We start from the raw sequence: 14,250 nt of genomic DNA, 5'->3' as shown, positions 1-14,250 counted from the left end.
TAAACCTCCTTTCTGGAGCTGTAGGGAGCTATGAGGTCTTCTCGGGGCTTCCTTCAGACTGAACCATCCCAGTTCCCTCAGCCATTCCCATTAGGACTGCATTCCAGGCTCTGCCCAGTTCTGTTGTCTGTCTCTGGATACACTCCAGGGCCTCCATGTATTTCCTGTACCGAGTGGCCCAGAACTGCACACAAACCACTCGAGGCGCCAGAATCCCACAACGTGGTTGTGGAAGCGGCCTCTGGATCCTCGCCATCCCGACCCGCAGCAGCTCACAGCACCCACGTGTGTTTGGCCCCATCCCGGCCCTTCAGCTGCGGGTCAGCGCCGCTCAGACCCCTCAGCCTTCTCTCCTTCGGCCACACAGCCCCGGGGCTCTCGGCCCGTCCCCATCGGGAGGTGCTCCGGCCCCCAGCGGCTCTCTATGGGGCCGTCCCGGCGGTTCCCAGTCCGCCCGAACCGAGGCCGCGCGTCGCGGCGCGGCCTTTCCGAAGCGCGGGGCAGCGCCGGGCGGCGGGGCGGGCCGGGACGACGGCTGTGGGACGGCTGCGGGCCGGGCCGGGGGAGGGCCGAGGAGGGGCCGGGCCGCGCCGTGTTGGAGCGGCGCCACGCGGGCAGCCGCGGCCCGGCCCCGGGGCGCGCCCAAATATAGCCCGGGGCGGGGAGGCCGCCTGGCCGCTCCGTAACCGCACCGCTTCTCCTCGGCATCCGCCTCCGCGAGCGGCAGCGCCGGCGGCACGGGGTAAGGGCCGGGAGAGTGGGGCCTAACGAGCCCTTCTACCGGCACGGCCACTGCGCGCCGCCAGGCCCTGATGTGCCGGTAACGGGCGGCGGGGCGCGGGGAGGGACGGGCGGGGTGAGGCAGGCGAGGCGAGGGGCTGCCCCGGCACGGCACAGCCCAGCCGCAGCGGCCGTTCGGCGGGCCGGAGCATCCCGTGTGCTCTGCTCCATCGCGCGGAGCTGCCGGGAGCCGCGGCCCATCCTCGGCTCTTTTATGTAAGCGGCGGAGCGGCGGGGAGCCGGTGCGAATCAGGGAGAAGCGGCGTGCGGCTGCTGCGCGGAGGAGCCCACGGCGGCTCCGTGAACGGCAGCTCCGTGCCTTGAGGAGCCGCAGCCGGCCCGCCGCGTCCCGCTGTGCGTGTCCCGCAGGTGGCCCGCAGCTGCTCGTTCCTCACTGCGGAAGGGGCCGTGCTGCGGCTGGGATGCGGCGGGATGTGAGCGCGGGGGTGGGGTGGGATGCTGAGCTGTGCACGGTAGGGCTGGAGCACTTGTGGCTTGTGTTGAACACTTGGCATTGCTCCTGGGTGAGAGTGTATGGGTGTAATAAGGAACTCCTGAGGTTCTTCTGCTCCTTATCTCTTTAATCGGTCAAATGTTTGTAAGCCCGTGGCTGCAGAAGGGTAGGGGTTGCACGTGGACGCTTTGAGAAAACACCCGGACCTGCCGGCTGCGTGCTGTGCCACGAGCAGAGCAGGCCCTCTGTGCGTGTTGGGCGGCTGCGGCTCTGCTGGCCGCGCTGCCACGAGCTCTCGAGGGACAGTGTTGCATTGATGGGAGGAGTGGCACAGGAACGCGGCCCAGCCTTGCATCTAGTTACAAGTGCAGGGAGGCTGCAGAGGGAGGGACCGAGGGGCTTGGAGAGCTGTGCCTGGGGCTGTCACCACTGCAGGCTCTTGTGTTTATCTTCTGAAGGCGTTCAGGTTAATGGCTGTGCTTTTTGTGTCTTATTTTCACTCTCCACTGCAATTTCTCAGAACTGCTCTCCCTATTGCATGTTGCCAGCCAGAGTTACCCGAGCACGAAGCTTACGCAAGGCTTGTTATACCACCAGCCTGAAGACACCCGGGTCCCTCTGTAAGATAATCCCAGCCATGGATGAGGAGCGGGCTTAGAAGGCAGCTGTTGGCAGCACGATGTATTTTTAACTGAATTTAATCACGCCTTTCCCTTTTCTCATTTGATGTAGATGCAGCTCCTCAGCAGCGTGCAGCAATGGGAGCAATGTGTGATGAGTAGTAATGACTCAGTGGTATTTGGAGATCTAACTGTTGATAGTTAAGGTGTAATGTGGTATAGGTTCCTCTATAATAGCAACAAGTGCAGTGTTATTAATGTTAGACACTTAGCATGCACATTCACTGTAGCACCAGGTGAAAGCTTTCAGTGAGGACGTGAACATGAAAAATTATGTAGACGTTACGACTACTTTATGGTGTTACTTTGTGTGTAACAATCTGTGGATGAGTGTTTTGTTTTACTTAGTTCTGTGTGCATATATGTACACACAGGAGCACAGTGACAGCGGTGTCCTAGGCTGTGCCCTTCTGCTTAATGAACTGTTAAATCTAGAGATCCATTACTGCCTGGTAATCTCTTGCTAATAAAAGCATAGAAAACTGGATGGGTTCAAAGGCCTTCAGTGCACAGCTTTCCAAGTGAAAGCTCATACAGGTTCTGCTGTGTGCTTACTGTTCACAGTGCTGTTCATGCTTTAGCAAATACATAAGAGAAATATGCTTCCCCCCCCTTCCCCCCAATGTCCAATTTGCAATTATTTATTTCCCTGTGTACATATCTTACTTCTTACATAATGAGGGCTTCCATTTGCAGGCAACCCTGTTGAGCAGCAGCTTGCATCTGTCAGGTGCCTCGTTTTGGTGAGTTTACATGCTGCCAAATAGGATTTCAAAAATTAATGTATCTTTTCTAAAGCTTATGGGCCTTTGCTGCTCTTCGTTTAAACTAGGGGATTGATAGTGCAGTTGTAGATGTCAGCTATGTAGGGCTTGGCTTTCTGTTTGCAGTCCAAGCCTGTTTTTCCAGGGAGTAGCTCCATTGTGTGAGCGTGCCACTGCAGCTGGTGGGAGTCTGTTGGTGCAGATTTCAGAAGAAGGTGCCTGTGCCAGTGACCTGCTGCAAGCATGCTGGTTGCCTGCCCTGTGTGCTCCTGGAGGAGTGGGAAAGGCTGAGCGGTTGGTAGGTGAGTGCTGGGGCCTAGGGGTGGAGAAGGTCTGAAGCAGATCAGACAGAAGTGGGAAGGTCTTCCTTTAAATGAGGAAGACCTCGTGTACCTCAGCTGCTTTGTGGGTATTTGTGGGGCAGGACTGGGGCTTCCTGAAAGCAGGTGCCCTATGGATGCACTGTGGAGGCTGTTCTCAGCAGCACCTGCTGTAGGGCTGCACCGCAGCAATGCTGCGGCTCTTGCCAATGCAGGTATATTCTGCTTCTTCCAAAAAGCACTGCTTCAGAAAACTTCCTGTATTACACCATGAGCAAACAATTTGCAATCAGAACTCTTCTACGTTATCATAGCATTGATTTTTATTTTCTTTTTTTAGTGGTGCAGGGGGAGAAGCATTTTCTACCTCCAAATAACCGCATTTGATCCAAGTTCCCAAGCGAACGTGTAACTGCCTCAGAGGATTCCAAATGCCAGATGAACTCGCCCAGAGTTATAAATGTAAAGTGCTAATGGAGATTGGGTTGGCGTTCCTCTGCTGGCTGGGTACCGAGCCTTGGAGAGGGACTCATTTGCTTCGCAAAGTGTTTCTCAAACCAAGTGTTAGTTCTTCTTTCAAAGTGATACTGACTGCGTGCCCCTGCTGTTGGCTGGGAGCTGAGTTCAACTCTGGGTGTAAAAGTAGGCTGCTTCCTTGACACGCCTCCATGATTAACCTAGTTTGTATGTGTTTGTCTTCCTTTGAGTGGGTACCTGTCTGCATATGCCCAGTCCTGTAATATGTTTAACACACAGAGTTTTACTTTTCTCCTTTACTATTTGCCTTGGAGTGGGAGGAGTGAAGGAAGGAGCTGTAGGTAGAAGTATTAGGATGAAGCTGAACTGGTGGGCTCCTGTCAGGTATCTGCATTAAATACAAAGTGAATGAGGAATGCCAGAAAAGGCTAACACCTATACAGTAACTTTGTCTAGCTCCTCCTTGCCTTATCTGTAAGACAAGTTGTTCGTTGGTACGTTTTTATTTTATTTTGAGTTTGTGAGGTTTTTTGTTTTGTTTTTGGAGAGTGATGGTAGTGTGTGACATGGGAAAGGAAGTTGTCAAGTTGAAAAATACAAATAGGAGAGAGAGAGAAGTCCATGTTAAACCCTTGTAGGGTTAAAGCAGTTGGGCTGCCATCTAACCCTCGTGGGAAGGTCTTGGTCACCTAAGCACAAACAGCAAGGAAGTTGGAAGCAGTGGGGAGCAAGAGAAGGACGAGGACAGGAGGGCTGTTCTTTGTTTTGCCGTGGTTTTTTGTGACATGCCATGCAGCTCCTTTCAGGCCCGCTCACCGCGTGGGCAGCATTTTCCCCATATGGCAAACTGCTGCTTTGCTTCCACTAATTAGTGGAAGTTGGCCTGTGGGATTTGGGAGCTTTAAATTTAGGGTGTAGGAACTTAAAATTTGTAGTGCGGTCTATGGCTTCAAGGGACTCTAACCCTGCCAGCTGTTTAGATATTATAGGCTGTGTTTCTGTGCTTGCTTGGTGAGGTTGTTCTGAGATAATTAGTTTAATTAAAGTGCTGTAACTTGTATTTAAGAACCTGAAGTAACCATCAGAGGCTTTAGGAGAGGATCCGGAGTGTCATCTTCAGCAGCGTTTTGGTGACAGCCAAGTTCTGCATCTGCTGGAAGCTTGTCTTGCTGTGTGGCTTCACTTACAGCTGTGGCTTGCAGGAATGAGATTCAGAAGTCATGAGGGCGTGTGTCAGAGCCCAGATTGTGAGATAACCGGCTTTGGTTGCCTCTCAGCGCGCCACTTTGTGTCTCACTGCTGGGCAGAGCAGAGCAGAGGGCAGCCCTGGAGATGGGAGCTGTGCAGGCTGAGCACAGAGGTGCTTGGTGCTTGTGGGAGTGCTGCAGGGCAAGCATCTCCAGCGCTGGCTGATTGAAGCTTTAATTACTGCCTTCTAAGATGCTTACTTTAGTTAGCGTGGTCTGACATACTGTGTAAAGTGTTAGCTGCTTTAGTCACTTAAGAAGCAAACAAGAACAGCTACATGGGACATGGTAGATGATTGTGTTGTGTGGGGTGTTAATGTGATCCCATTACATCCTTTTTTTTTTTTTTTCCCATGTTCTTTGAGCATTTCCTATATGGATGCATTCTGCAAGCTGTCAGTATCTGCTCTTGAGTAGCACTGCCTGCAGTAAGAATCCTGATTACAGCCTGGCTCATTGCGGTCCTGGGCACCAGCACTGCAGCTACCTTTCAAGTGGCCCAGCCAGAAGGATCAAAAGCTTCATTACAGGGGTAGCAGTGGTTGGAGAAGCAGAGGTAGCGCAGAGTGCCCAGCTCAGCCTGCAGGGATCTTTGGTTTGGAGTTTGCATCACCCAGTGTTCACCTGAGGAGCTTTGGAACAACTGGAAAGCACTGGGTTATACAATGCTACCGTGCGAATGGCAGGTTATGCAAACCCTAGTGGGGGTGATTATAAGTTTTCTATTTTTGAGTCTTCCATTGAATGACTCACTTTATTAGATGTGTTCATTTAAAATGGAATGCGAAGCACCCAGATTCCATGGTAATGGCCTCATAAAGCGCTCAGATATACAACATAACAGATTGGATTTCTTCTCTTAATTTAACAGGTTTTGCGTCTCATACACCATGTCTGATGGCAGCATACAGGGCGTCACACTTATTGCAAAGCTTTACAGTTTGTATCCATCTGTCTCTGCATTTTTGCTAAAGTAGTCATCTTCCTCTGATCTCCAGCTTGCGGTACTGCGTCTGAATCTTCCTTCGCTCCCTCCTCCCCCATTCCTTTCCCTGTGCTCTCTGCAGCTCTAGCCCCATACCTCGGTAATTAGAAGGGACCGGAGCCCAGAAGTGAGGCTAACTGGAGAGTGCTGGGAGCCCCACAGGTGTGCGTGCTGGCAGGCTGCAGAGTGACACAACCCCAACCGAGATCCCAGCCAACAGCAGGCTGCCTGCTCAGTGCCTGGCCGGGCGCTGCGGGCTGTGCTCCTCGTGGGCATCACAGCAGTCTGCTGCCAGTGGTGGGGAGGCAGAGACCTGTCGTGTGGGATGCCCTGCTCGGAAGCTTCTCTCAAGGACGGGTTGTTGAAATAGTTTATCTAGAAACAGGAGTAAGTTGTTCTCTGTCTGCTTTTTGGATTTTAAGCTTGGGGCTGGAGCAAAGCGGGAGAGCCCTGTCTTTGGCAGTGTTACTGGGGAGCAGAGCTGGGCTGGGCTGAGGGTCCTGCAGCTCTGGGCTGTGTGCTTCCCATGGTGAACTGCTGGCTGGGAAACTACGCTCCTCTCTACCACCTCAGTTCAATGAGTTGCTGGGTAGGAATTCAGTGCAGGAGGGAGCGATTCCTGCTCTGAAGGCAGTTTGTAGTGAGTGCTTGGAAACCGAAAGCATGAGTTTGTCCTGATAAAACCTCTTGTGTGGTTCCCATTTCCTGTAGGCTGGCTCTTTCTTCTCCTTTGTACTACCTTCTGCAGTTTGTAGCACACTTCTGATAGGCAGGCTTAAGATAGCTACAAACTCGAGCTGATACTGCTGTGTATCCCTGTGCACTGTGCTCTGCTGCTTTGCTGGGCAGTGTCCCCTGTGGGTTGCTTACCACATCTGGGCAGATCACGCTGCACGTGGTGCCTGCTGCTCGTGCTGTGCCCTATGGCAGCAGAGGGCTCCCTCATCCCCCTCATCCAGCAGCTTGATCTGTGGCCCACCAAGGGCTGCCCCAGCCCTGTAGCTGAGGACATGGACCCACAGGTGCTGCGCATCAAAATATGCCTTGAAACGAGGGGTAAGGCTTGCTCAACCTGGAGATGTACAGCATTGGAGTACACTTTGGAGCCATTTTTAAAGGCCGCTCAGAATATTTGTGTTCTGGAAGGATGACTTATTTCAGACTGTGCTGCTTCGTGTGCTGCATGCTGTTACGATATGTCTTAATATAAAATTCTGAGATTCCATCACAAGTTGTTGATCGCAGCTTGGAAGAGAGTCAAGTTTTATTATCTGCTTGGAATAGATGAGGGCTTTCGAGTTTAGGTTCTTGTCTGTATCTGTGGCACTCCACATACAATCTTTGCCATAATTACACGGCCTGCATTCTTTCCTGTTTCCTCTCTGCTCTCTGGTTCATCCTGTTTGATGCTTGCAGTAGCCCTTGAAGCTCCTCTGGGACACAGGGAACACCTCCACAGGTGCATGCTTAGCGAGCCTGGCATTTCTCTGCCTGTGCTGGCACCGAGCCACAGGGCTGCCCAGGCCATGTTTGGGCCGTGCTGCTGCCATCCTCCTGCCCAGAGCAGGGCTGTGTGGGTGAGGAGCTTCTGTGTGGGCTGGAGGAAGCTGCGGTGCTGGGGCTGGAAGGGGCCTTTGGAGCTCCCCAGCCCAACTGGCCCTGTACAGTTGCAGTGCTCCAACTGTGCCCCTGCCCCAGGGCAGAGCAGAGGTGAGGAGCACCTCCCTGCCCTGCTGGTCACGGTGCAATGCACCCCAAAATGTGACAGCTGTCCACACAAATGGTGTCTGTCACTGTTTCCAAGAGCTGTTCTCCCCTCCCAAGGGGACAGCCAGCTGCAGGGGCTGGAAGTTGGCCATAAGAAGGGCACCAAGGTGCCACACCATTCCTGTCACACTGCGGCAGAGCTGTGATGTGGCACATGGAACGTCACTGGTTAGGGTGAAATGGGGTCTGGCGGCAGCGCCTTTGTGCCCTGCTGGAGGCCTTGCTCCTGTAGGGTGTAAAGCTTCAGTGGAGAAGGTGGGAAAGGTTAGTGTGCTTAAAAACAGTGGTTTAAAAGACACCATTCTGAAGATTTTGCATGCCTCATCCAAGAAGCCAATTTTGAGTCGAGCTTTTGTGTGATTCTGATAATCTGTTAAAGGATGGTTGGTCTCCAGAAGCTGCTTGCGCATATGAAGGGTTGTGTTGTGCTCTGTTAGTGCTGGTGACAGAGTTGCTTTGATGCTGTCTGGGTTGTGGCAGCTGTTGTGGGGGGCTGCTTGTGGTGGCTGGGGCTGCTCAGACCAGTTCCCCCATCTGGGAGACCTGGGAGCTGTGGCACTGGGAGCTCCTGAACCAATGCAGCTGCGAGTGGGAGACTTTGGGTCAGTGCCCACTGGTTCTGGAAAGGGAAGCAGGTGAGGTATGTCTCTGAAATATGAAGAATAGGTGTAATGTTTGCAAGTATCTTATTTCCCAGCTGTGTCCTAGAAGGCTTTTATTCTTTATGTGAGTATGTAGCTTGAGGATTTTAACAGCAAAATGTAGTCAGAAGAAAATAGTACTTCAAGCTACTGAAAAAAAATACCATGTAGTTATTTATGTAACTCACTGAGTGTCGAGTCTTTCTTTTATTATATTCATAAATTTGTGCAAACAGCTTGGAAATGTAGCACACAGATTTTTGTGCTTCTTCATTTATGCAGTGATACTTCTGGTTTGGTTCACGGGCGGAGAAAATTTAGTTTTGGTTGGTGCAGCAGGAGTTCTTTAACACAACTAAACATGTCACGGTCAACTGGTTACAAGATGTGATGTGATTCCTTCCTTTTTAAAAAGCTGGATTTCTTCAGAAATAACAGAGTGTGTGTTAGAAGGGACCTCAAAAGACCATGCAGTGCAATCCCCCTGCCAGCACAGGAACACCCGGGTCAGGGCACACGGCTGGGTTTTGAATGTCTCCAGAGGAGGAGACCCCACCACCTCTCTGTGCAGCCCGTTCCAGTGTTCTGTTACCTTCATCATGGAGAAGCTTTTTCTGCTATTTACTTGGAACCTTCTATGTTGCAGCTGGCACCCACTGCCCCTGTCATTGGATGTCGCTGAGAAGAGCCTGGCTCCATCCTCATCACACTCACCCTTCACATATTTATAAACATGAATGAAGTCACCCCTCAGTCTCCTTCAAGCTAAACAGACCCAGCTCCCTCAGCCTTTCCTTGTAAGGGAGATGCTCCAATCCCTTCACCGTCTTTGTGGCTCCAGGCTAATGAAAAAAACTTGGTTAGTATGATCCAGCAGGACACGCAGTTCTGGTATCACAATTCCCTTGCTTTGAGAAAAAAATTGCTGTAATTGTCAGGAATTTGTATAACTACGTGAAGTAGTGCAGGTCTCTGGGGAGCTGGGCTGGCGGTCAGCCCCTGCACCTCCAGCTTTCTGCTTTGGCCCTGCTGAGCAAAGATGTGGGGCTTTGGTTCTGATAGCTTGTACCCAGGCTTCACAGCTAAATGTGGTGATTTAAGGAGAAACAAGTGCTAGGACATACTTCCATTTGTTTTCTTGAAAGCCAGTGTTTTTTCTGTCATGCAAGTTGGCTTGTTGGAAGATGCTAATTTGTTCTTTTGAAACTTGCTTGGATTCTAAAGCATATTGTGTTCCCAGAGCAGGCGTTTGTGAGGCAGGGTCTTGCAGCCCTATTTGAAGTGACTCTGTGCTGCTGCATAAGGTGTGTGGAACTCCTTGAAGGCTGCCTCCAGCTTGCAGTTGGAAGTTAAGTTATTATTCTAATGACTTGCAGAGGCCGTATGGTGACAGTGCACAGTACACAGAGTTCTCAGTGTGTGTTTGCCATTGCCAGGTGCTTTGTGCAGCCACAGGTGTGTGGCCTGATGCTCATTGCCTGCGTGTGTTCTTTGTAGTTCTGTTAATTCGGGTGGGGGGGGGGATTTGGGGCCCTCCTCCCAGTCACAATATAGAGGAAAGGTGAAGTTGGTCTTTTTTGAGATTGAAGTATAAAGTCGGTGGAAAACTTGGTACTCCACTTATGGTCCAATAAAGGTTGTCTTTGTGATGAGAACCCTGCAGAGTGTGTGCTGCTCTTCCCAAAAACGCTGGGGAAGGTGCAAGTCCTCTTCCTGCACAACAATCTGTGCATCAGTACATACATCATTCCTAAAGCCTGCAGTAATTTGGTGTGCTTTCTCCCCCCAGCATGCTGCAAGCACAGTGAACAGAAGCAAAGATGGTATCAATTCTTAAAGCAAGTTTTCTTACTTGTTTTGTTTTTTAAAGATCTTTGGTGCCACTTGTAATGCCAACTGAAGGGTGGAATGATGCCCAGAGCCTCCCTTGCCATGCTGCAGATGCACAGGGGCTCTCAGGGCTGTGTGTGCTGCCTGTGCCGTGTTGCAGCAGTGCTGTCTTTTGTGCTGGGGCTGCTGTGCGGAGCTGGGGCACAAAGCTGCCCTTGTCACCTCAGGACTCAGCTTTGTCTGAGCTGTTCTAACTTGACACATGTTTCTATGGGATGCGAGCTGCTTTGGTCCTGGCAGGATGGGTTGGGTTGTGCCTACTTAAGATTCAGGTCAGTTCCATGCAAATTTTTCATTCAGCCCCAAACACTGGGCCTTTTAAGAATGTTCCTGACCTACATAGGCCTGGCTTTAATACCTCTGAAGCTAGATTATAGAGTTCTGTGCTTGTTTTAAACCACTCAGTCTTGTCCCGTGCCTCCGCTGCCGCTCAGCGCTGGAGGAGCCATTCCTGGCTGGCAGCTCATCGCCTCTGTGCTGTGCCTGGGTAGGATGAGCTGTGCTGGGGAGCTGTGGGAGCAGGGCTGTAATGCCTGGTAGAGACGTGGGATGGAGTGCTGTTGGGATAATTGGTTGTAAAAATGGTTTTGAGGGGATGGAGGGGAGCTGAAGGTGATCTTGCAAGCAGATCAGCTGTTCTGCTGCAATAAGGATGTGGTGGCCATCTGGCTGATGGCAGTGTTCTTACTCTGCTATTGCCACAGTATTGTGAATACTTGTCATGTATGCAGGTACGTACAGCACCACGTATGTGTGTACCCACACATCTCCCCGTGTGCTTAAATACTCTTTTGTCATTCTGCCTGAGTTGCAAATACCAGAGCATTCTGGCTTGCCTCTGTCTACATTTGTTTAGAAGTCGCTGCTATTGCGATGAAAATCGTTAATTAATCTATTGCTACTCTTAAGTTCCAACTTGTCACAACATCATCTTCGTCTTCTACAAATGGTCTATTCTGTGTTGCCTACGTTCTGACATGGTATAACTGCCTATTAATTTTTATCTTCTTTTCTTACAGTAAAAAATGGCATTTCAGAAGGCAGTGAAAGGAACTGTTCTCATTGGAGGAGGTGCCATAGCAACAGTTTTTGGCCTCTCTCAATTTTCTCAGTATAGAAACAAACACGTAAGTATTAATTATGACTTCTGATAAAATATGAAGCTTAAAATCTGTTTAAGCGTATGTTAGGCTTGTACGAATAGCTTTGTTTGGGAAGGGGTGCCAAGAGCTCTCAGCTTGATTTGCTGTGTGCTATCTGGAGGATGGCATTCAATGATGCTTCACCATTGCAGGTCTTTAACCAGTGGCAAAATATGATTCATATAAATCGTTTTTCTTGTTTAAAAAATGCCTTTTGGATACCACTAAGGGATGTCATTTAGTTGCAGGAGAAGTGGGAAGTACCAGCTGAAGTACAGGTTGCTTGAAGTACGTAGGAACTCTAGATTTACCTGAGAATCTCAGCTTTATACAGTGATTGTGGCAACTTTGGGGCAGTTCAGAAAACTGTGGGATGTCTTCTGCTTCTGGTAGCCCTGGTGTCTCACTGGGTGGGCACAACCTAGACAAAGATATGCTCGGGACATGGTGTAAGGCTGTATTTTGGGTAATAAAGGCACACTGATGGGATTCCCAGAGCAGTGAAGGAAGATGGTGAAAATACACTGATAAAGAAAGATAGTAGTAGCAGGGACAGATTAGTAGCTCCTGGTTCTAGACTGTGTCACTGTTGCAGGAGCTTCTTCCAGGTGAATTGGAGCAGCCATGTTTTGTTGTTTTCGTTTGCCACTTCTTTATGCAAAAACCTAGGGAAAACATCAGCAGAAGGAACAGGAGCTGTGGACTGCTTTTAGGCAGAGCTGGTGCTGATCAGCAGCTACTGGTTTTAGGCACATACCTCTTATTTCAGTGCAGTTGTGTTGTGCTTCAGAAGTTCATATATTTGTATGCTATGTGTGTAAAGAACACATCTTCTCATCTGTTAGGTGTAGGCAGTGAGGCTGCTACCTCACTCCTGGCCAGCACTGCAATTGGTGTTCCATAGTGTTGCACGTAGGTGCAGTCAGAGCTCTGGCCTGATTTACTTCCATCTGGTTTGGAAAGAGCTTAAGGCTTAAGAGGGGCACCTCATCCTGCCTTCCAGCAGCTAGGTGAGCGGGTGCTCATTTTTCAGGGTGCTTTCTGCTTCTCACCTTAGAAATGCAATTGGCCAGCTCCTTACCAACAGCAAGTTACCACGAGCTGCTTAGCTACGTATTTACTGTGGGTTCCCATTCAGACCACCAGAGCTGAAACCCAGGGATACAGGTAGATCTTAACTTCATGAAGGTGTGCAGAATGGGTGTGGATAAATGACAGTCTGAATCTTTTGGCTGTTTCCCTGTGAAGAGGAGTAGAGCTGAGATGTTGGTAAAGCCAATGAGATGAGTCATTCCCAGGGAGCCTAGCAGGAAAGTGGATAAGCCAGGATCCTTATAGCTTCAGATACTGTTGCAAAAAATAAAGCCTAGCATTTTAAGTGAGCTTCCCATTGGACTGCCTGTTTTGAGCCTAGCTGCTAATCTAACTCTCTCTGGAGCCGTTATCATAGGATATTACAATCTGGCTTCATTACTGTTGGAAACTGCAGCTTCAAATCTTAGGACTGCTAAATAAAAGAAGGAGTTGGAAGGCACAACTGATCTGGGTAGATAATTTGTCATATATGCAATATTTCAAAACTCAAGAATTTCCACTGCCATTATTGGATGGTCGTTCCCAATTTCCAAAGGCAAATTAAAAAACAAAAACAACACACTTTAAAGAAAGTGGTGTCAAAATGAGAACATCCACTTGTCCCTTGATGTCTGGACCTATTGTGTAGTGTCTGTCTACAAAGGATCTGAAAAATTTCTAGCATATGTGTAAGCAAATGGATCTGTCAAGTGAACAGCGTGTTGTTTTCATGCTGTACTAACTTGCACATTTCCCACGTGATGTCCCTTAAAGCTTCTGCCTTAACCACCTAATGTAGGGCAGCAGGTGGAACGTGACTGCAGGGATTGACACACAGGGGGACAGTCCATTTGTAGTGTTGACATATCTAAGCTGTGGGCATGTCCCCCAGCCCAAGTGTCCTCTTTTTAATAATGCCTGCCAATCAAATGTATGCTAGGGCAAAGATCTCGTCTTCCTGTGCCAGGGAAGGATATTGCCCCAAGATGTGCACTAATTGGCTGCATGTAAGAAGTCTGTTTGTTATTTCAAGATCAGAATCCATCACATAATAAGACAGAAATAAAATGCAAGTAAAGCAGCATGCTTGGTTTGTAAGTGACTCTGTGTGTCTGTGCTGTGCTTAGCATCCTGGGATTAGAGCCCCCAGGTAAGGAATGCAGACCTCCCTTGGTCAGTAACGCTGAGCACGCAGTGCGGTTGACTTATCTGTCTTTGTTCTGTGTTTGCTCAGCTGATGCTGGATGCTCCTGTGCAACTCAGCTGTCCCAGGTTGCCCCGAGGGAAAGCTAAGGGGTGGTGAGCTGCTGGCTCTGGAGAAGGGGTGGGAGATCCTTGGATCTGTTAGTTGGGCATATTAGTGCGTGGCTGGTCTGCTGAAAGCGATGAGTGTTGGTGTTTTCTGGTGTGGGAACTGAAGTTGTTCTTGCTAGGCTTAAGGGTGAAAGCCTGGATGAGAATGGCCTGGTTAGTGCCATTAGCCTTGCATGGGTGTAAGAACTGGAAGGTGTTCACACCCTGGAAATAAAACACGGTGCATTCTGATCTGTCCCAATGTCAGGTTGTTTATCCCAACTTCTTTTCCTGTAACACACAGATACAAATGCCTGGGAGACTGTTTCTGCAACAGCAACTGAGGCAATAGAGTTATATGTTCCCTGATTGTGTATGGCATATGCAGGCATGCCAGAGGTTGAGTCAGTTCTCTGATTGTGTGTTGTTTTTTGAGCTGAGCGGGGAGAGCATGGGAACGTGTTGACATGACAGAGTTGCTGAATTTAACTCAGAAGCTGATAGATGAGTACTGCACTGCTGTGTTTCGGATGGTAACCCAATCGCTGGGATGTTTGCTGAATTAATGTGAAGGCTTAGTTCCCTTCTGTGCCACCTCTGTAAATTAAATTCATCTTGAACAATGCAGATAGTTCTCCAGCTTGGAAGCGCTACGTTCACTACTGAATCATGAGCTCCTGGAAATGAAAATCCTGTCTGAGATGAAGCTGGGTGCCTACACAGGGCTTAAAATACA

At 49.7% G+C, this 14,250-nt stretch overlaps 1 protein-coding gene across 4 annotated transcripts in view; it reads left to right on the top strand.

Moving 5' to 3' along the window:
- The first annotated feature begins 587 nt into the window (after positions 1-587).
- Positions 588-14,250, top strand: part of GPD2 (glycerol-3-phosphate dehydrogenase 2) — a 53,913-nt gene continuing 40,250 nt past the window's right edge. Inside the window, exons 1-2 of one of the 4 annotated variants that reach the window (XM_052675217.1) lie at positions 588-742; positions 11,025-11,132. In XM_052675217.1, coding sequence (XP_052531177.1) covers positions 11,031-11,132 — 102 coding nt within the window. In that variant the 5' untranslated portion in view covers positions 588-742; positions 11,025-11,030. Of the gene's footprint in view, positions 743-801; positions 821-977; positions 997-10,407; positions 10,493-11,024; positions 11,133-14,250 lie in introns of those variants that run through there. The other 3 variants (XM_052675218.1, XM_052675222.1, XM_052675219.1) reach the window with 3 other exon arrangements.

The sequence above is a fragment of the Tympanuchus pallidicinctus genome, unplaced genomic scaffold, assembly GCF_026119805.1.
Source record: "Tympanuchus pallidicinctus isolate F22 unplaced genomic scaffold, pur_lepc_1.0 scaffold15, whole genome shotgun sequence".
Taxonomy (NCBI): Eukaryota; Metazoa; Chordata; class Aves; order Galliformes; family Phasianidae; genus Tympanuchus; species Tympanuchus pallidicinctus.
Note: the sequence above shows the minus strand (reverse complement) of the source record. Positions and strands in the feature narration are given on the sequence as shown.